Genomic DNA, 23,426 nt, shown 5'->3' on the forward strand with positions numbered 1-23,426 from the left:
TCAAATATGTACTTCATACTCTGAAATTCTGAAAAAGTTTTTTAAAATCTCTCTTCAAAAACCAACAAGTAGAAAAATGACTGCATTACACAGTGAAGTCCAGTGCATTAAGAATCATATAACTGGTATTTGCATATTTTCCTGTAAAATTAAATATATTTGTAACTAATCTCATCCATTAATATATTAAAAAACATCATTATCACATTCTCTCTATCTACCTACGCAGCCTTGTAAATATATGCTATTACCCAGGTAAAGCAAAATGACAAGTTTTGGAAAATAATTTCCATTTTTATAGATGACCAAAAATGGTTTCCCCAATGTTATGCATTTGGAACTTAAAATAGTGTCCTCCTGTATGCTATGTTTAATCAAGTCCAAAGAGCTTTTCTACTTGGATCAATCTAAATTTGGTTTTTGTCAGATATGCTCCAGGTCAATCTCTTCACCCTTATTGTTCACTAACAAATCTGATAGCCATACCTTCAGTAACCTTGGCCAGTTATTTTTTAATGTATTCCCAAAGTTCAGCTGCTTCATCAGCCCACCTTCAGGACTCCTAGCTCTCTCTTGGCTATTCCTGGGGTTTGTGCCAGCCTATGCAAAACACCTTTTGCACAACAGACTGTTACATGTCACGCCCATCTTTTTGTTATTTGTTCTCTCTCTGCCCAACTTTCCTTGCTTCAGCTGTGCTGGGCCCCTCTCAATCTCCATTTAGAGTACTGCTAGACCTACCGCTTTGTCAGAATTACTCCAATCGGGATTTGGAGAGTGCAATTTGAAAAGGTCAGCATCTGGGGAAAGGGAGAGTTGACTATTAAAGAATTGTGCTAGTTCTTGTTTTTACAAACTTGTAGTTTTCGTATTCTGACCTGTGTTCTCATATTGTGGATTTTAGCTTTTGGATTACTCCCCTGGATTTGATATCTTTGGATCACTGCTGTAAATACTGTAAACATATTGCAAATAGGGCCTCCTGTATCTGCCATGTCCTTTTCCCATGTAGCTGGCACATGGCACTGAGGGAGGACTTGTTTTTATGATGCTTCCCCAACACCCTTAGAATAGAGCCAACGGGGGGGCATAACATAAACTGGGGGCTCGTCTGGGATACATCCTGTTGGAGTCAGATCCTTTTGTAAAGGATGAGTTGTTTACTTTCTTTAATGATTGATCACCTTGCTATTGAGTATTCTCATGTTAAGTTAGTGTGTTCACTCCTTCCATTGGAACACTAGTTTGCTATTTTCTATCTTTTGTTTTGGAGAGTAATCCTGGGTGGAGATTTAATCCCCAGTGGGGGTACACTGTTGGACATCTTATCTCAGAGTTGAGCGTTTAAAGCCGCCCCAAGTCCAGCAAGCCCTTGAAGAGCAGCTAGGGTTTAGATAGTACTTGTTGGTTAGGTAGACAGGGACTGGACAGTGCTCTTAAACAGTCCTTCCAGGTGAGGTAATACTTCACTTATGAGTCTGTTGGGGTAATCTACTGCATCCGGTGCTCCCGGTGCGGCCTCCTCTACATCGGCGAGACCCGACGCAGATTGGGGGACTGCTTCGTTGAGCACCTCCACTCCATCCACCACAATAGACAGGATCTCCCGGTTGCCACTTACTTCAACTCTGCTTCACATTCCCATTCGGATATGTCCATACATGGCCTCGTCTACTGCCATGATGAGGCCAAACTCAGGTTGCAACTCATATAACGTCTGGGTAGTCTCCAGTCCCTTGGTATGAACATTGAATTCTCCAACTTCCGATAATTCCCTCCCTCTCTCTTCCCCCATCCCACTTTAACTCTGTCTCCTCTTCTAGCTGCCTATCACCTCTCTCATGATTCTGCCTTGTTCTACTACCCATAGTGTTTTCCCCTTAGATTCCTTCTTCACCTCTCTTGCCTATCCCCTCCCCCACCCCTTGATCTTTCCGATTGGTTTTTCACCTAACACATTCCATCCTCCCCCCACCTTCTTTATAGGGCCTCTGCCCCCTCCTTCTTTAGTCCTGACGAAGGGTCTTGGCCCGAAACACTGACTGCTCCTTTCAACGGATGCTGCCCGACCTGCTGAGTTCATCCAGCTTGTTTGTACGTGTTTATTTGACCACAGCATCTGCAGTGTACTTTGTTTTTTGCTCTTAAACCATGCTGACTGATTTGGCTGGTGTCACTCATTGTGTTTCAACTCAATACTGTTTGGGTGAAAATCTCTCAGTGTGGATATGGACCAGTTTAGTGTGCAGGCGTTTTCAACTGATCCTACAGTACAGCAAATAGACAAGTGCCATAAGGAAGACTTGCTGGCTTTGGCAGAACACTTTAGTATTCCTGTGGTGAAACAAGCCCTGAAAATGGTCATTAAACATGCTATGCTTGAAGGTCTGATGGAGTGTGGTGTTTTCCTGCTTGGTCTGCAGGCGCCTGATGGGGGAAAAGGTACCCACAGCTGAGAAGTCTGAGGGGCAAGAGGTACAGCAGGTGGAGGCTCAGGCTGGGGCCAAAGTCACGTTGCCACCTTATGTGTCCACTGTGTCTGGGAATGAAGGTTTGCTGGCTGTAGCTTGCCTCAGAGGAGAAAAAAGCATGCGCTGCAAGCTAAGCTAAGCTGGTGACTGAAGGTTCGCAGATTGCAGCCAGAGGCTGAGAAGGACAGTGAGGTGGATTCGTACTTCAGCACGTTTGAGAGCATTGCAGCGCCATTGCAATAGCCTACGGTGTCTGGCCTCTCTTAATGCAGTGGAGGTTTGTGGGAAAAGCACAGGTGGTATGCTCTGTTGTCGCTGTCCAACAGACAATTATGAAACTGTTAAAGCTGCTGTCTTGCGTGCGTATGAGCTGGTGCCCAAGGTGTGCAGACAGCACATAAGGGTTTATAAAAATATCACAACTCAGACCTATGTTGAGTTTGCAAGGAAGAAAGGCCATCTCTTTGATAAATGGCGCATGTCAAATAAGGTGACGAACTTTGGCTCTCTTCGGGAGCTGATACATTTGGAGGATTTTAAGATTGCTTACCTGAGCTGTACCTGAATGAATAAAAAGTACATTCCTTGTCTCCAGCTGCTGTGTTAGTGGATGAATTTAGCCTTGTGCACAAGAATATATTTGCATCTCACCGTGCAGTAGCTCAGAGCAGTGAGAAAGGGGTCTACGTTGCCAAAGCTCACAATGAGAAACAGCCTCCTACTTCACCTCATTCAAAGAAAGAGCCTAAGTGTTTTTATTGTCACGGGTCAGGTCATTTAATTGTGGACTACATGAGCCTGAGGTGTAAATGGCAGTGGAAGCATTCTGACCAATCTCAAGGTGTGGGCCTGATGAAAACAGTCCATGGTGTTCTTCGGGCTTCAGCTGACCCAGAATCCAAGCCTAATCCTAGCTATATGCCTTTCATATTCCATGGGCTAGTTTCTAAGTCTGGTAAGGTAAATAAACAGGTCTTGCTGATCATGCCGCATGATACTGTGCAACAGTCTTTTATATGCTCTGATGCACTAGATTTTTCTGAGGACACGTTTTGTGGGTCACAGTCTTAGTGCAGAGGATTGAGGTGGGGTTTTTAAGAGTTCTGCTACACATGACCCATTTACAATCAGACCTAGTGAGTGGGTTCATCAGAGTCAGGATTAAGGCCTCTGCTACCAGCCAGAGGCAGTAGCTGCACTCTTGCAACAACGTAGAATAAGGAGCTTGCAGAGCTACATAGGGTAAATACAGCTGAAGATAGTGAAGCCCAGGAAGTAGCTCTGAGTCATGAGATTAAAACCAATTAAGCACTGTCCATGGCCCTGGAGCGAGCCCAAGAAGAGGCAAGGGAGCAACGTGGCATTAGCAGTTTAAGTTGCAGATCTGAGGTTGGGTCTCTAACAGGCTGAACAACAGGAAGGAGGACTAATTGTGTCAGGGATTAGTGAACTTCCAACAGAGACTTCAAGAAGCAGATAATTAAAACCAGGAGTTTAAGCCAAAGGGTTACACCTGCAAGCAGACCACTTCTATGACAGATTGAAAATCCACAGGCCACGTGTGTGGGACAGTCAGCAACCTGGAAAAAACTGGAAAAGGGCATGTCTACTCGACTAGCTGATGGTCAAACTCAACTTGCAGCTGCTGTAGGAGAACAGCGGACTGTCTCAGAAGAACTGCTTACTCTTTGAATGAAAATCTCCTTATTGAATTCACAAAACAGCTTATTGCGTCAAGAGAAAAGCAAGCTGCTAACTCAGTTGGAGTCGGAAAGGGCCAGGTTTGAGGATACTGAAGATGAAAGTAGCAGGCATCGTGTGGCTTTTGACAATCTTGAGACGAATACATTAAGGCTCTTGATGGAGCAAAGAAGGAAAAGAATGCCCTGGCGAAACAGTTGGAAGTAAAAATGTTGCAAGTTGAATAGGAAACCAAAAAAAGTAATCCTTGCGCAAGATGCAATACACTTCGAAGTTTACATAGGTTCCACTCTCTCTCTCAGTAGTAGTACACACAAGCTACAATCTCATTGTTTTTCTCTCTCACATGCAGAACCAATGCCTTACGTGCTGGTCTTTGATTGCCTAAAATTACAATATTGATATTCGTTATAAGAAAGGGAGCAAAAAAGTACTGGCAGACACATTGTCTCGGTCCATGAGTTAGTGTTATTTTTGAAAAGTTGCGACAAGCCTGTTCTTGTGGGTTGGGGGTATTACATGCCTGCACCTGTGCTTTTGTTATCTGTTCTCTCTCCGTCTAGCTTTCCTCTCAATCTCCATTTAGAGCTCTGCTGGACCTGCCCCTTTGTCAGGACTGCTCCAATCGGGATTTTCAGAGCGCAATTATAAAAAGCCAGCATCCAAGAAGAGGGAGAGAGAGCCATTGGGGAGAATTGATCGTTAAAGAGTTGCACTGGTTTTCGTATTTACAAACTTGTGTTTTCGGATTGTGGATTTCCGCTTCTGTATTACTCCATTGGATTTGGTTGCTATAAATACAATGTAAATAGGACGGCCTCTCTCTGTCTGTTTTTTCTGTTGCTGCTGGCGTACAGCACTGAAGGTGGACTTGTTTTTAACGTTGCTTCTCCAACACCCTTAGACTAGAGCCAACAGGGTGACGTAACAAGAACCTACACAGCAAATCAATCACATCCCAGGAAATGAAATGCCACGGATCATTACTTAATTAGTAAGATATAAGTACTACATTTCTACAGTTTTTGTTTTTGTTCACAACTCAGCTGCACTCTTCAAAATTCATCATGCAATTTGGAACTGCTCTAACTACCACAGACTAAAAGTCATTGAGTAACTTACAAACACCAGTTCACATCAAAATCTTTTAATATTTTGGTAGCACTTTTATCCACACATTTTCTTTAGTAAGATTAAGAATTTTAAGAATATTCATGTACCATATTTTGTATCACTTATAATGCTGTAGTGCAAATATATTAAAAAGGAAAATAATGTTCTTCAAACATACCTGCAGTGCATATTGTAAACACCACCTGAACAGAATCAAAGAAGAAAAACATCACCAACAGAGAGACTGATGCCCCAACAGGAAGAAAAAGAGCCTGTGTAGAGTCAATGGTCTGGATACCTAAAATACAAAAAAACATACAGTGAGTGCAATGCAACAAAACTATTTTGCTAAGTGTTTTCACAATTTACAACTGGTAATAGATTAAGACTCTACCAAACTGTACATTCATATAAAAGCTTGGTCAATGCAGATGGATTTCTAGGCATACAAACCAATTACGAGGGGTGATTGATATGCTCGTGGTCTAAGGTAGAAGGACTCAATTTTAGAAAACCTAGCACATTTATTTTTCAACAGAGTACCCTCCTACGTTTACACACTTAGACCAGCGGTTGTGGAGCATCCGGATCTTGGAGCTCCAGAAAGTGTCCACAGATGGGTGATTGATAAGTTCGTGGCCTAAGGTAGAGGGAGATGATTCTGCAGAAACTTTGAAGTTAATAACTCATCTCCTTCTACCTTAGGCCACAAACTTACCAATCACCCCTGATGAGTTATTAACTTCAAGCTTTCTGCATTTTCACTCAAAGAGTTGACCTGCATGTGCATGTAATGAGAGCTGTATAACTCATCTCCTTCTACCTTAGGTCACGAACTTATCAATCACCCATTTGTGTACACTTTCTGGAGGTCCAAGATCTGTATGCTCTACGACCGCTGGACTAAGTGTGTAAACACAGGAGGGGACTATGTTGAAAAATAAATGTGCTAGGTTTTCTAAAATTGACTCCTTCTACCTTAGGCCACGAAATTATCAATCACCCCTTCTACTTAGCTCAGGTCTGCTCAGCCATTCAGAGAGATCCTCCATCTATGACCATAAACCTATCAGTTACCTATATCCCTAGATATCAATAAAAATTATCTTTCTTATGTTTAACATTAACTATTTAACAAACATCAATTGCAGTTACAGAAGACAGTTCCAAATTTCTACTGTTCTTAAGTTTACAGCTTAAAAGCTGGCTCTAAATTTTGAGACACTGTCCTAAATTACCAAACCGATGGAAATAATTTCCACCCTTTTAGTTTCCCTTGACATCTTGCAAATATTGATCTTTTAATTTTGAAATCTTCTGAATTCAGAGAAACCAATGCTTTTTCTACTAAAAGAAGCCCTGGAATCAAAGTATCATTCAAGAGAATGATATTTTGACTGCATTCTATTTGTTGTTCAACAGGTAACTTTATACACCTGCAGTAAACCTATTATCCTTCTATTGTAACAAGAGCACTATCCTTAAAGGCATTAAGACAAGCAATAACTACTTGATCGGCAAATGCTGGAAATCTAAGCAACACACACAAAATGCAGGGGCAACCATAGATGCTACCCGGCTTGCTGAGCTCCTCCAGCATTTTCGTGTGTTGCAGTAACTTGCTGTATCAACACAGAATATTTCATGGCATACACCAACTTCAGGTCTCCTTAGACCCCCAATAATTCTGACTGTTCAGCAATTTATTTGGCCTATCTTTTTCCAAGTCTGAAGTGAATGTCCTACACATTGGGTAATATTGAATTCAATTCATTCAATTCTGTTTGTGTTCCATTATTCATATGCATTTCTAATTCAGGGCTTTCATTTGCACTTTTCACAAAAGAGCACATTTCTGAACTATTAGTCATGATAATTTGAGAAACTGTCCATCCAGCTGGTTCCCCCAATTTGTATAATATATCTGTGGCTCACACCATATCTTTCAGGTTTTACATAGAACATTATAGAACAGTACACCCGTTTGATCCACAATGATGTGACATATGTTTTTGTAATTCCAAAACACAAAATCTAATTGAAAGGAAAACAAGGAAATTAGGAAGACGCGAGTCTCACTTCAATTTTACTTTAGTGAGCCATCTACCTATGGCGTGATGACATGGCATTCATGTACTGTTACATAAAACACGAAATGAATCATTTAAATAATGTTTTATTAAACATATTTACAATACAAATATTACTGAAATATTCAATGCACAACACTCCTCCCTGCTTAGCTATAAACTCCAACTCAATGCAGAATGCATCTCAACTCAAATATGTAATATATTGCTCTCTTTTCATCCATACATAAACACACACGCATATGTTTAGAAGCAGGCTTACTTTACAAAATTTTTTTTACATGTGCACTGTGTGTGTGTGTGTGTGTGTGTGTGTGTGTGTGTGTGTGTGTGTGTGTGTGTGTGTGTGTGTGAGAGAGACAGATAAAGCTTGGGCTCATGTAAAAACATTCTGTAAAAAAAAAACTAAATCAAATCAATATTTGGTGTGACCACCCTTTGCCTTTAAAACTGCATCAATTCTCTTTGGTACAGTCATGCAGTTTTTGAAAAAAAGCAGCTGGTAGGTTGTTCTGAGCATCTCCAGAGAGCTTACCGTAGATTTCGCACTACAGAGCGCACCTGATTAAAAGCCGCTGGCTCTAATTTTAGAAAGAAAATCAATTTTGTACTTGTACAAGCCGCACCGGATTTTAGGCCGTGCCGGATTTTAGGCCGCACCGGATTTTCGGCCGCAGGTGTCCCACGTTGTAATATGAGATATTTACACAGAAAGATATTACACGTGAGGATTTTTTAACTTTTAATTAAATCCATATGGTAACATAAACAAATACATATTGCAAATGCTTTTTTTCGAACCGTGCCTGTAACGCGGCTACTTTTAAATATACGTTGCGTATACTTTTTTACTGAACAACATTCCAATATCTCCTAACGACTGGTAAAAAATATATATACTGCAGCCTACCAGGAAAAGTTATTGATCGCCTTTAACTTAAAAGCAGCGTTCGCTCAGATCTAATGCCGCTCGCCCCCCACCTTCCCGTTTATCGCAAACCAGTATTTCTCACAAGACGCGGCGAAACCGGGTGTGACGTCATAGCATCCCGCGATGTAGTACAGAAAACAAATATAGTTAAAACACTTCTAACTTTAACTAGAAATTACTAACAAATGAATTACTAAGCGAAAATATTATAAACTAAATAACTGCCATAAAGGCAGCACAATGCTTTTCTTCGAGTGTTTTCCATGTTGATGAGGGTGAGTACAAATGACTGATTTACAATAATTTAATTGTGAAAGTGCGCTTGATTTATCGTACAATTTCATTGGACCTCTGTGAACTACTCATCAATTTTATTGGTCTACTGTTACGAGGCAAAATGTTTTTGGCGGCATGAAAAAAAATCATGCATTAGCCGCACCGTAGTAAAGGCCGCAGTGTTCAAAGCTGTTCAAAATGTGGGAAAAAAGTAGCGGCTTATAATCCGACATCTACGGTACTTCAGATTTCGGCTGTCTCACTAGCTTCTGTCTCTCCAGGTAATCCCAGAAAGCCTCGATGATGTTGAGATCAGGGATCTGTGGAGACCATAATATCTGAAACCATATTAAAGATCGTTGGGGAACTGGGACAATATGGCGAGAAATTGGCCACTGGAATAAACCATGAATGACGAGACTGGACAATGTGGAATTAATGGAATGTTACTTTAACAGCAGCCCACATGAAAGACGATACATCAAGTGCATGTGGGGTCTTTGGTAACAATGAAGACAGTTGTCCACATTCACGGAAGAATAGTAATAGATGTGGCAATCCCAAATGACAGTAACATCGGGAAGAAAGAATATGAGAAGCTGGAGAAATACCAGAGCTTGAAAGAGCAGATAGAAAGGATGTGGAAGGTTAAATACACTGTAATCCCAGTGGAGACAGTACTTGGAGCTGTGACACGTGGACTGGGAGATTGGCTCCAACAAACCCCGGGAACAACAACTATGATCTCTGTCCAGAAGAGCACACTACTAGGAACAGCATGCCTGTGCCGAACCCTCAAGCTCCCAGGCCTCTGGTAAAGGGCCTGTGATTTGAGGGAAAAATACATATACAAATGCCCATTAGGAGTGAGAGAAAAAAATTTATATACACACACCCACCCACACATTCAGTATACTATACAATACAACTAATATATACACATCTACAGCATAGTCAATTTTAAACATTTCATCAAGGACTAAAGCTTTAGTCTCAGGATATGGAGGCTTTCTTTGTCTTGTGGAATAACATCTTTCCTGACAAGAAGGATGACTCTGCTTGGCAGGTGAGACTCGTGGTTGTTGAAACAATTTCAGGTTCTGGGGTCTCCTCCGTAGTGCTTGTAGGAGTTGACTCTGGGACTGCAGGGAAGAGGTTCTGACAGTTCTGGACACCTTTTCTGCTGTACATCCTGGCATCCCAAACAATGCATGGCAAGGTTCACTAAATGATTTGGGTCATAATGTGTGAGTACAGTGCTTGACATCACCCTTTCCTTTACCTTGAGGAAAGCAATCTCATACTGCCTTGCCCATGGCCATTTCTTCCTGATCTGTGGTAATGAGTTCAAGGGATGGAGTACAAAAACCAAGTTTGGCAGAGACTTTCTAGAATTTGTAAAAAAAAAAATGTGGCACGTCCTTTGGCCTTGGGGCATCCAGCACTGACTGTATTTTCTCAGCACTCGTGTTTAGTCCTTGGGCATCAAAGAAGTGACCACAGTAAGTGATGCTTGGTTTAAAGAATTCACACTTGCTGCATCTTGCTCTGAGTCCATAATCTTCAAATCTTTTTTAACATTGTCTTGAAATTTTGGAGATCTTCTTTGTCACCCTAACCAGTAACAATGATGACATCCAGGTAACACTGAATGCCTGGCCAGCTTTGCAGCACCTGGTCCACAGCTTTCTGTCAGAGTGCAGGTGAAGATGTAACTCCAAAACTAAGCCTATTATAGTCCTATAGCTAAGTCCACTTTGTTTAAAGTGTTTTCATACTGAATGGTTTGCAAAGATATACTCCATCCTGGGCAGGGGTTATTGACCTACTTTCAGTATTGGGTTGATGGCGACCTTAAAAATCACCACGGATCCACTCAGCTTGGCTACCGGGACTACTGGCATTGCCCATGGGCTCCATTCAACCTCGGAAAGAATTCATTCAGCTTCCATGTGATCTGGCTCACTGACTACTTTATTACCAATGGTATAAGGAACCAGACTGGCTTTGTTTTTGGCATGGTTTATTAACACTATTTTCTTCTTGATATGCTTTAGTTTTCCAATGCCACGCTTGAACACTGTGGCATCATCCAGTACATTTCTTAATTTGCTATCAATTGACTCTTTTGCAGGGGATATGGCATACAAATGGTGGATGGATCTCCAATCAAGCTGTAGCTGTGACAGCCAATCACCTCCCCACAATGCTGGCCCTCCTGTTTTTACCAGATGCAAGCCCAATGTGGTTTGTTGCTTGTTCTGGCAGTATATCAAATGTCATTCCAACAAGTTATGTTTTCTCCAGTATAACTTCTTAGTTGGATATCTGCAGGCTTCAGCTCAGTTTCTTCAAAATGTTATTCAAACTCATTTTGTGGAATGAGTGAAATAGCTGAGCCTTTCTCCAATTCCACTTTATTTAATCTGACATTCATTCTGGTGTAGACCATATTACTTGTCTATTGTTAGTTTTCATTTGGTAGATTGCAAGGCTACACAGTCCTGCATCACTCTCATCAATATCAGATTTTTCCATCAACAGTGTACAGATTAGTGAAATGGTAACCTGAGATTTTATCTTTATCTCCTCCCTGTGCAGTCCATTGATGTCTGTCTGCTCAACATGCTCTTTATGCATGTGCTACTTTTTGCATTTTCTGTAAGTTTCTCCTTTAAAACCTGCATAGGTCTGCTGTACGTGAGCCCCTGCCACAAAGGTAGCACAATTTTTTTTTGACCAGGCTGGTTTCTGTTTAGAAATTGCAATTTTGTCTACACTCACTTTAATTTCTGACTGTAACTCAATTGTGTCTCTGGCTGCTGTTTCCATTGATACAGCAATTTCAACTGTTGTTTGAATGTAAGCTGTGCTTCAGTTAGGAGGCATTTCTGAATGCTTTCTTGTAAGGTTCCACAAACTGAATGATCTCTCAGTGCATCATTAAGCCCATTACTGAACTGGCAATGCTCAGCCAACATCTTCAATTTAGCCACGTAAGATGAAATGGACTTCCCTTCCTTTTAATTCCCCTTATGAAGCTTAAAGCATTCTGCAATCAACAATGGTTTTGGTTCTATATGTTCCTGCATTACTTTCATGATATTAGCAAAGCTCATTTCGGCTGGTTTGGTTGGAGCAGTCAAACTTCGAAGCAAACTGTATGCTTTCCTACCTAATACACTTTGCAAAACTGGTACTCACTTCTCATTAGCTATTTCATTTGCTTCAAAATACTGCTCAATTCCCTCAGTATACATTTTCCAGTTATTTCTTGTGCAATCAAACACTTCTATCTTTCTGATGTAGCCAGCCAATTCTACTTTTTATTTATTATTATCACCTAATACTCACTGTTTCTGAACCCGTGAATATTGTCTGTTTCTGCCTTTTTAAAAACCTTAATGTCTTCTCCTCTTTCGAAGAAAGCATGCTGCGGCCTTTTTAAACTCAAGTGTCTCTTTATGCTTCAACAGCTAGGTAGTTGTCTCAGGTTCATTTTAAAATTTACTCGTCACCACTGCTATGATTTGCAAGTCCAAAACACAAGAACTAATTGAAAGGAAAATAAGAGTGCCAGAAATGTGAGTCTAACTTCATTTTTACTTTAAGTACAGCATGTACATTATGTCATGGCGGCATGGTGACATATGACATTCATGTGCTATTATATAGAACTAGTAATGAATTATTTAAACAGGGCATGCTTAATCAAACACAATATTTACAATATTACTCAAATAATACTGAAATAGTAAATACACAACAGTGCCACCCTCTTAACCTACTCCAAGATCAATCTACCCTTCCTTCCAACGTAACACTCCATTTTAAAGCATACTTTGTTTAATGGAAAGCAAAATGCACAGACATCATCAAGCAATCATTAGCTTAGTGCAATAAAGATCAGACAACTACTGCACATTTTGTCTTTGACAATGCACTTACATCAAGTATATTACTAAAATTAAAAATCTAATATGTAGACAATACCACTAGCTTTACCATTAAAGAACATTATAACAGAAGGAAAACTAAAAAATGAATAAGAAAGCAGATTGAGAGAAAACTGAAGAAATATAACAACTAAAGGAAGAGAGTAAGGCATCAGCAGTGGTAGAATTAGGAAGTAGCAAAAATTTTGAACACATACTTTTTATTTGTTTTAACAATGAAACACTAAAATCATTTCATTAATAGAAAAATTCAAAGTCAAGGGGGAAAAGGGGAATATATACACTATCGCTTAAGTACCAAGCAAATTAATGGGATTAAAATTTGATGTTTTTTGGAGCTGATGGTGAGATACTGGTTGCAAACCTCATAAATTCCTTCAACTCTGATGAAATTCCAGATTTGAAACCTGAAGTTTAATACCTCTTCTCAGAGAAAGGAGAAAGACAGACAGCAAGAAACAAAATCGATGTTTATTACTAGCCAGCAATCTGTTCCGTGAGACCGTGATATTCCAGGAAATCTCATGACACCCATTCCAGTTCTAACCTTGCATAATGCCAAAACATTAATCCCCATGAAAACAATTCAGTCCAACATACATTGGCCAATCTTACAACTGTCCCATAATTTCACTTTTCTTTATTATTTAGATGCAGCTATTCGGCCAACTGGGTAACTGAGTTTAGAATTGATTTTGAGGCACTATGCACTTTACAGACTCTTACAGCTCCCACTAAATTGGGCCCACCAAAACTGAATAGCATATTAATAGTGAAAGTACACTGGTAATTGCTACTCTGTATAATCCCCTTCTAATCTCCCCCCTGCTGCAATTCATAGAGATAGAGACAGCAATGATTCACAGGAAGAAGAAAGCTACTTAAAATAAATATACAGCATGACAGCAAAATGACAAGCCAAATGAGCAAGATTACAGATTATAAAATGAATTACAAAAAAAATTAGCACCAGTGTTGAATTTAGAATTGAGGCATCTGTAGAAAGAAAAAAAATACTTCTCATTTCAGGTCAGAGAGCATTAATTAGGTAAAAGACACTATGAGGTCACTGACCTCAAGTCTCCACTTACGTTTTTCTTTCCACAAATGCTACCTGAACTTTTGAGCAGTTTCAGTGTTGCCAGTTCTTTTTTTAACCTTAGGTTTCTACATATTAAATTTTCATTTACTGTTGAACTCAAAAGCTTTCTTTAAAAAATGGTCAGAATGTGGAACTTGCTACCAAAAAGTCGTTAAGGTGTGTGCACAGATTAATTGGAAGGGAAGCAACAAATAAGAGAGAAAACAACAGAAAGATTTACAAATAGATGATCAGGAGCTGAAGGAACTTGTGTACGACATAAACAATAATATGGGTCATTCTGTGGAATTTATTGTTACAGAGAGCTGTGGAGGTCAACTGAAAGGGTTATTAAATGTAGAGATTGATAGGTTCTTGATTTGTAAGTGGGTTAAGGGTTACTGGAAGGCGAGAGGATGGGGTTGAAAAGAAAATCAACCATGACTGAATGGTGGAGCAGTGTCATTGGGCAGAATGACCTGACCCTTTTATATTTTATGATAATTTGGCTCAAACAGCTTTTATCTGGGAAGCAAATTAGCAAGCTTGCTCCAATTATACAGGGGATTCCAATCAATTCCCTTGGTTAATCAGGGCAGCCACTGGGACAACTCTTAAAGAATAAAATTAATCGAATATAGCCAGGATTCCCTTGGTATATTTGGGATGCTATGCCACTTAATTGGGACAGGAGACTGCTGCTGAACAGTTTCTAACTAATGTCAGACACATGAACTTATGTGATGGTTAGACAGTGGACCATGCTTAGAGCAAATAGTTTTTAAATAGCATTAGTTGCATGTCTTTGTGTTCAAAAAACACTGCTTTTTGCCACTGATAGTTGGCGAGAAATAAGCAGTAAGACAATTTAGAATTGCTTTGCCCACTGTGGTCTGAAGTATTCAGATTTGGAGATGCAAGAAACAATTTCACTACTTCAAGTTAGAAATTATGAAGAATTTGAAGGTATTGACAAGTATCTTGAATGTTACTATGAAAATGAAGATTTGGAGGATGCAATCATCAAAAGCATTGTATGAAGGCAGTCCACTATCTGCAACTTTGTGCCTGTGTTAATTTTGTTCATTAATAGTCAATCAAAAGAACACAGTAGCCTGTTGGTAGACCTTCACATTCAACGATGACAGTGAGACCTGTGTGGGAGTGTTTTTAGAGTGGAAAAGCCACTGCATTGGGACAGTCCCACTCTCTTGACTTCAGAAGTTTGGGTTCAGTGGTACGAATAGTTGTCACAACTGGGGCCTTCCTCGGTTGCTGTGGATAACCGTGACTACTTCTGTGTCTTAGCAAGCACATTCACTCTCCAGAAGCATTGCAGAACCACCTTCTTGATGTTGGATCTTACTGTTGATCTCAGTCACCCAGTTCACCAGAGCTTACTTCACAGGCATGTCCCTATTCACTGGGATATGAGGCCCACCAACTACCTTCACATAGTTCAGCTCATCTGCCAAAGTGGTGCACTGGGGTGTGAACGCTGTCTCTTGCAAACAGCCATTTAGAGCCACAGTTGAGAGCTGAGTGTCTGGTGGGGACCAAAGATGAGTGACCTAGCCCAAAATGGACACTGCAAGCCACTTCATCAGAGGTGATACCCCTCCCTGGATCCCATACATGGCAGTGTACTCCATCAATAACTATTAGTAAATAATACCAATTTTAATAGCACTGTAGCAGCATTGGTAGTGTTCTAATTTCTGTGTTTCATTTAATTACATATTTTGTTACTCAGCTAAACAGTAGTTTGTCTTTTTTGTTTTTAACCATTTCCATGAAACTTTGACTAATATGAGCAACTGCTTAATTGGCCAAAATGTACTGGTCCTGATGTGCCCCAATTAACTGGAATCCACTGTATGTTAAACTCTTACTGAAGCTTGTTCAATGAGGGAATTTACATCTTTAGCAAAAATGGTAGGAGATATTTGAAGATTTGATTTTTTTAAATACAATTTGCATAGTATGATTTACTACTGATGTGCTATAAAAGGATATAACAAAGAAAAACAAAAAGCTCTTATTCAGCACTTTTTTTAAATCTAGAGGTAGCTTTTTTCAAACTACTTGATTAATAATTTGAAAAAAAAATTCACTTGCTCGGATTTATTTATTAAAAGCTCCCCAATTGGCAATTAAAATGTAAAATCAGAAAAACGATAATAGAAAATAAAGTGTTCATGAATTTCAAGGTCTTATATAAGGAATGAAATAGTGACAGTCTCAGACACTGCACTTCTAATTCAACACAAACACTAGCTTTTAAAGGGCTAATGTATTCAATCACATGGGTAAAATAGTCAAGGTTATAAATCAGGACCAATTTAGCAATAGATGGAAATAAAGGTAACAGCATTTTAGACCCTTTCGTTTGACCGTTAAAGGTTATGAAGGAAGCACATTGATGATACTATTGCTCAAAATGTTGGAACTTTTCACGGGGCAAAGTGATAATCATACATAAAACCTCTCACTTTGGTTATGAGGGAAAAGAAGCAGAGGCAAGAATACTATTTTTTTAAAAGCAGAATTCAGACAACATCCTAGGCCCCATACATAACCTTCCATTGAACTGTATTTAAAAATGTTCCAACAGCCAATGTAAACTTGATTTCTGCCAACCTGCCTACAGCTAGAATGTTTTCACAAGAGCTACCTGTGGGATCAGCTATTTCTCAGTCTAAACCAGTGCTTAATTAAAGGTAACAAATACAATCTTAAGCCACTTATAAAATAACGAATGGAGAATAATTTAGGTTGGATTGTTACAGACTAGCATGGATAAAATGGCAACCTTTAACTACATCTCAAATTTTATGGTTCATATTCTCTTTTTTCTCTATCATTTTCAACAGATAATAAAATGTATAATTAAAATTAATGAAGTTCAATAAAATAAAGAGGATTAGCACTAACTACCTAATGATCTTAAGTAATAAACTTTCCAAAGATATTGAACTCTTAATCAAATGCATCAAATGTTTTGGGTTAACTTCCAACATTTCCAATATTTTTCATTTTAATGATAGACTGCCATCGTTACACTGGATATTAGAGCCAGCCCACACACTATTTTACACTGTGCCAGTTCTTATACATATTAGTAGCACAGAATGAGTTAGTCACCAATTCCAACAGATGATCATTTTTACTGTGCTGCTGGCACTAACCTCTCCTTTTAAGAAAAAACACTCTACTGACTGACACGTTAACTTTTAGTTATTCAAATACCTAGAAAATTTCTAGCAAATATGATAATTTGGTCACTTTTCAGTTAATTTGAGAAATGCAGATTTACTTCAGCCTTACATTCACTTGTTCCATCGTACAATCACACCATTGCTTTATGAGCAACAACGGAAACTGTGTTGAATTATACAGTAAGAAAAAATCTTTCAGCCCATCATATCTGTGCTGACCATAAAGTACCCATCTACAATCAACTTCTCACGTCCCCTACCTACCTTTGTTAGGGAGAATTTACTGTAGCAGTATCGCTCATGAGCCACTTTACCTTAAGCATGTGAAGCAAAAATAGAACACTCAGAGGAACCTCATTTAGTCACATGCAAACTTCACATAGCCAGCATCCAAGTTCAGGATCAAACTCTGGTTTTTGGATCTTTGACGTTTTTCATTAACCAAAGAACTTCATTGAAATGAATGTATCAATACACAAATCCTTAAATTTTAAAATAGAATCACTGTGTCACAGAGTTAAAGTTGTACAACACAGAAATTAAAGCTGTGGCCCACTACATCCATGCTGACCTATTTTTGTTCATCTACACTACACCTATTTGCAATAGGAATATATCCTTCTATGCTTTGCCTACTTAAATGCCTGTCTAAATACCCTTTACACCTAGTAAAGATAAACTGATTCTACTAAGTCTTCTGATAGTGCATTCCAAATATTAACCACTCTGGTTAATATTATTATTATTATCATTATTATATTATAATTTATCATTCAAATCCTTTATAAAATTCCTTACTCTCACCTTAAACTATGCCTCCTTGTTTTTGATACTCTCACCATAGGGAAAGAACATCTGCTCTACCAAGTTCCATCAGGTCATCCCTATGCCTTCTTTGTTCCAAGGAAACAATAATAATGTCAAAGATCGCCAGTCCTGGTGAATTTTCTCCATACACGCTGCACTCAAGTCACAACTTAATGGGAAATAGACCAGCAACATTCTACTTACTATTGTTGGTATTGTTTGCATTGAAATTGGCAGCTGAAGTACTTCCATCTTTTTCCTTATCCTGGTTCTCGAAGTCCATATTCAGAGACCTGTGTGAGAGGATGGAAGATGGAAGCTTTGTCAATATCACAGAGTTGCAGGCAGATGAAAACCATGATGTAAAAGCATAAAATCGTGTAACATTTGTGAAAGAAAAGTAAATTTTCATCTTTCATTTTCACTTTAGAATTAATACCTTCTGAAAAGGGACTTTACTCCCATGACCAGGAGCTTCACAAGTTTGACGTGTGTTGTGATTATTTCCTTTACTGGAACACAGTCCAAACTATTGTAATGATGCAGAATGTTACGATAATTTTTAACATGTATACACTGAGATCTTGCTACTGTCCTTGGAACTTCTGCTCTTTATTTCTTTTCTCCCCTCTCCATTGGCAAGATACAAAAGCTTGAAAGCACGCACCACGAGGTTCAATTAAAGCTTCTATCCCACTATTATCAGACTCAATGAGTTCGACTCTTGATATTACAATCAACCTTGTTATGATCTTGGACTTTATGGTTTACCTCCACTACACTTCTTCAGTAGTTTGTACCCGTGATTCTACATGGTTATTGCTTTACCTTACTCTAGCTCAGTGTACTGTGGAAACAGTATGCAAGACAAGCTTTACATCGTATCTTGGTATATGTGGCAATAATAAACCAATACCAATTAAAATATTTTGCCAGATCCCTAAATACTCAAGAAGCTAGATTCCAAGCATAGGGTGACTGTCATCAAATACTTTGAGTGTGGACTTTGCATTTTTTGACCCAAACACAAGGTCAGATTCCTACTGGGCCAAGCTTTATGCTTGAGAGAGGACTAGTACCCCAAAGGAAAACGATAAAATTCTTGAATATATTCTGACTCTATATTGTAGATGATTGAAATTTGCCACTTGTTGTTTCCCATTCCTGTGTTCTACAAAACACATAAGAAAATCTAGATGTGAAACACAATCAACAGCCAAGGAATTGATAGGGCTCATGGGAGAGGTTCAAGATAATGTAAATATAGGGTGCCACAGTAGCATAGTGATTACACAATGCTATTACATCTTGGGGCATCAGAGTTTGGAGTTCAATTCCAACGCTGTCTCTAAGGAGTTTGTACATTTTCTTCGTGACAGCGTGGGCTTCCATAGGTGCTCTGGTTTCCCTCCACAGTTCAAAGATGTACCAGTTAGTCAGTTAATTAGTCATTGTAAATTGTCCTGTGATTAGGCTAGGGTTAAATAGATGGGATGCTGGGTGGCACAGCCCATTGGGCCAAAGTGCCGATCCTGCACGCTATCTCTAAATAAATCAATAAAATTAATAATACACCCACGAGCCAGATTATTAGTCTTCTGTTGCTTAAAAGATATTTTATGTAGAAGAAATTTATACAAATGCTAAAATACATAGAATACGATAATTTACACAATGTTAAAACCACAACAGAGGAGAAAAAAATAAACTTTAGGGTAAAATCAGAGACAACAGGGCAAGTGAAAAGGAGGAGAACAGAAAATGGGAAAAGAAAACATGAAAGGATGCAAAATGGAAGAGAGAAACAGCATTGAGTGTATAAAATAATTGTTAAATATCTCATACATCTGTCAATTCTGAACTTCAATGAAAGGTCAAGTGCAAAAGGCAAAGTCAGGGATATAGAGAAGGCAAGAGAATTGGAGAAATAAACTCATTTTGGAACAGGCTATCACTTCATTAGATTGGACCTAAGTACTTCCCTGCAAAGTAATTACTTTTAATGCAATATTTATAAGAAACTGTAAGTTTACTGGATAGCGGGAGTTAGATCCAAGCCTGGTACCTGTAATCTTGGAAGCCAATGGATCAGGGTTACATAGGTTGTATCTTTATTCCAGCAGTGAAATTAACATGAGCTATCAAATTGTGTGGTACTGTGAAGAATGTTTTCCTTATTTAAAAAACAAAATGAAACCTAAACAATCCTTACTCTCTCAAAAGGCCACACACTATCAAGCTCACTCAATGTGGACCAAAGATATCAGTATTGTTAGAAAATAAATCCCTAATTAAGGAAATAAAGAACAAATATAAACTTAAGGCCAGGATGATGCTATCAGAATTGCCATCACTTCCTCTGCTTTATTTACTTCAACAGTCTAAGTATCAGAAGCATCCAGCCTCCAGTACGGTTGAGCGAAATTCAGCAGTGAGACCAAAAAAATTATTCCCAGTAGACCGCCGATAATCCACTTGCCAATTGTTTGGAATTCCTGGTGGTTTTGCAAATGCCTCATCACCTATGACACCAGGGCCTCAGTTCCTATGCTCTGTTGAGACTTTTCTGGTTTTGGTTTCCAAGTTCCCTTGAAATCTACTATGTTCGGTAGTAAATTTATATTATTACTGCACTGCATAACCTCTAAAAAGGAGAATCAAAAGAATGTTGGAATATTAAAGGGAATAGCATCCAACACTAAAGAAGATATAACAGTCCAGCACCACTCAGCTTCAAGGGATGATTAACAGAGCTTGATTGTATTTATAGATAATAAGGAAATATAAGTGCAGCAAGGCCCAATGATAATATATGAAAATGACAGATATATGGTTTCATCAGGCTTGAACTGTTAACAAATTACAGTAACATTAAAAGAAAAATTAGCTATATCTTTGTAAGTAGATATGCCAACCCATAACATAAGAAAATGTTTACTTTGTTGTAACTCTCGTGAAGCAAACTTTTAATAGGAAACTAAAATAGAAATACAGAAATTTACAAACAGGCTGGAGTTTCCTGCGAAGTTTTTTCTGCTCAGGTTGCTGCTGAAACTGGCTTTCAAGTCAATTTTGCATCATTCGTCCTTTTACATGCAGGGACTGAAAATAAGATCTTCTCTGTCAGTACGAGCCTCTCATTTACTGGTAATTAGTTTCTCTCAAGCCATTACAATTGGAAATACACTAACCTTTCACTAATTCCACAAGCATTAATGAATTCCTGTCCAGTTAACAACAGGACATATCCAAGAGGGTTTCTGCTACTAAATATCATTATTAACCCTAAATTAGTACAAATAATGCTCAACTGTCATCAAAAATCAATCAGGGACAAACTACTAGGGTAACACACAAAATGATGGAGGAACTCAGAGGGTCAGACAGCATTGATGTAGGGAACTGGACATAAGAAACAGTCCAGATGAAAGGACTTGACTTGAAATGTCAGCTTCGTAATTGCTTCCTTAAACACTGAGGGGCTCCAGCATTTTGAGTGTTGCTCTAGACTCCAGCATCTATAGTGTCTTGTATCTCCAGAAACTATGATAAACTAGAATTTAATTCCCGAAATTTTGCACTTCCTTTCTTAAAGCTTAATCCTGTTCCACTGCATACTATTTATAGGCTATGCTGATGAGATTATAACAATCCATCTTGTACTTCTTCATCTGTCTGAAGCCTTACGAGGTAGACTACAACATCCTCTTCTATCAGACTGCACTTGAAGTATCGTTAACAGATTTGGGCCCCTTATTTAATAAAAGATGTGCTGGCACTGCAGAAAATTCAGAGGAAGTTCACGAGAATAATCCCATGAATGAACAGGTTAACGTATGAGAAGCATTTGACAGCTTTGAGCCGGTAGTCAATAGAGTTTAAAAGAATGGAAAGGGAATCACATTAATATCTATTGAATATTGAACGGATGTGGAGAGGCCGTTTCCTACAATGGGAAAGTCGAAGACCAGAGGGCATAAGTTCAAAATAGAAGGACATCATGGAACGCTGTGAAGGCCAAGTCATGGGGTATATTTAAAGTGAAAGTTGATAGGTTTAATAAATCACCCATGATGGAATGGCAGTAAAGACTTGAAGGGTCGAATGGCCTAATCCTGCTCCTGCATTTATGGTCATTTCTATATTGTCTTTGTGCTGGGCAGGATTGGACTTATTTGGTCTCAAACAATTAGCTTAGTCCCACCCAAATATCTATCCATGTGCCTCGATTCTAATCTAAACATGGTTGCACAGTAATAGCAACTGAACAAAAGAGACATTAATTTGCTTAAGAAGTTTATCTCAAAAGGTTGTGGCGCAATGATAACATCCAGCCCAGTCTCATCACCATCTCACTTGGTCCTTTTGATGTTGCTTAATTCCTTTGATGTCTTTTAATTGCCCAACATCTAACACTGGATGAGCTTTTTATTTGCAATTAACCAATGGAAAGATTAAAAAGTATATTTTCAATCCTGTTCATGAATTCTATTCACTAGTCACTAACCTACATTTTCCTTTGTGTCCAGTATGGAACCAAAACTAGACTGTTCAAAAGATGAGCTATCAACTAGATAATACTACAAAGAGCACCTATCATCATTTCCTTTACCAAACTTTTTCCAATCTCAGATCACCTTTCCTCCAATTTTTCAGACTGGTTTCTCTCATTCTAATTGGTCAGACACTGTTGTCATCTCCAAATTCACAACATTGCCTAGCAGCTATGTACTCATTGACCAACTTTGGTCAAGCAACACCATGATTAAAATTTTCATTCCTCTTTTTAAAGATCACTCAAAAGCCTCATTTGTCTTTCGTGCCACAACTTTTAGATATAAATGCACTTTTCCATTTGAAGTCTTTGATTGCGTCCAATTTGAATTATTCTGCTAATAGTACTTGGGTTCAAAACACCAAAAATATTTCCTTCTAAACTATACTACTTCCTTCTCCTCCTTGAGGATGAGGATGCTCTATGGAATCTGCTTCTGATTTGATCATCTATCCTGACATTCCCTTTAAATGTTTCCGCTCTTTCCTTAAATCTATGCCTTCTAGTTTTTAACTATCTCCTTCTGGTCAAAGATTATACCTGTAGCTTGCTACCACCCAAACTGGATCACCTACAATTTGCCTACCAACACAACTAATCGACAGACGACGTAATAGCTGCTGCTCTACATACCATTCTTACACATCTGGAGAAGGAAAATGCTTATGTCAGAATGCTGTTCTTGAACTACAGTTCAGCATTCAACACCGTAATTCCATCCAAGCTCAACAGGAAGCTCAGAGACCTCGGCCTTGACCTTGCCTTGTGCAGCTGGATCCTGGACTTCCTGTCAGATCGCCAGCAGGTGGTAAGAGTGGGCTCCCTCACCTCCACCCCTTTGACTCTCAATACAGAAGCCCCTCAGGGCTGTGTACTAAGTCCCCTCTTTTATTCCCATGACTGTGTCGCCACCCACAACTCTAATCTAATTAAATTTGCCGACAACACTACATTGATTAGCCTAATCTTAAACAGTACCGAAGTGGCTTACAAGGGAGAAATCATCTCTCTGACATAGTGGGTCAAGAAAACAACCTTTCCCTCAATGTCGCAAAAACAAATAAGCTGGTTGTAGATTACAGGAGGAATGGAGACGGGCCAACCCCTATTGACATCAATGGATCTAAGGTTGAGAGGGTAAATAGCTTTAAGTTCCTCAGCATCCACATCATGTGGTCTGTACACACCAGCTGTGCGGTGAAAGGCACAACAGTGCCTCTTTTACCT

General features: G+C 39.0%; 1 protein-coding gene across 1 annotated transcript in view; it reads right to left on the reverse strand.

Annotated features, from left to right (window-relative positions):
• sppl3 (signal peptide peptidase 3) overlaps positions 1-23,426 on the reverse strand; it is a 182,506-nt gene that overhangs the window by 69,235 nt on the left and 89,845 nt on the right. Inside the window, exons 3-4 of the mRNA XM_073065430.1 lie at positions 17,849-17,937; positions 5,464-5,583 (exon numbers count right to left, since the gene is read on the reverse strand). Of these exons, the coding sequence (XP_072921531.1) occupies positions 5,464-5,583; positions 17,849-17,937 (209 nt within the window). The remainder of the gene's footprint in view (positions 1-5,463; positions 5,584-17,848; positions 17,938-23,426) is intronic.

The sequence above is a fragment of the Hemitrygon akajei genome, chromosome 14 (assembly GCF_048418815.1).
Source record: "Hemitrygon akajei chromosome 14, sHemAka1.3, whole genome shotgun sequence".
In the NCBI taxonomy this organism is placed as follows: Eukaryota; Metazoa; Chordata; class Chondrichthyes; order Myliobatiformes; family Dasyatidae; genus Hemitrygon; species Hemitrygon akajei.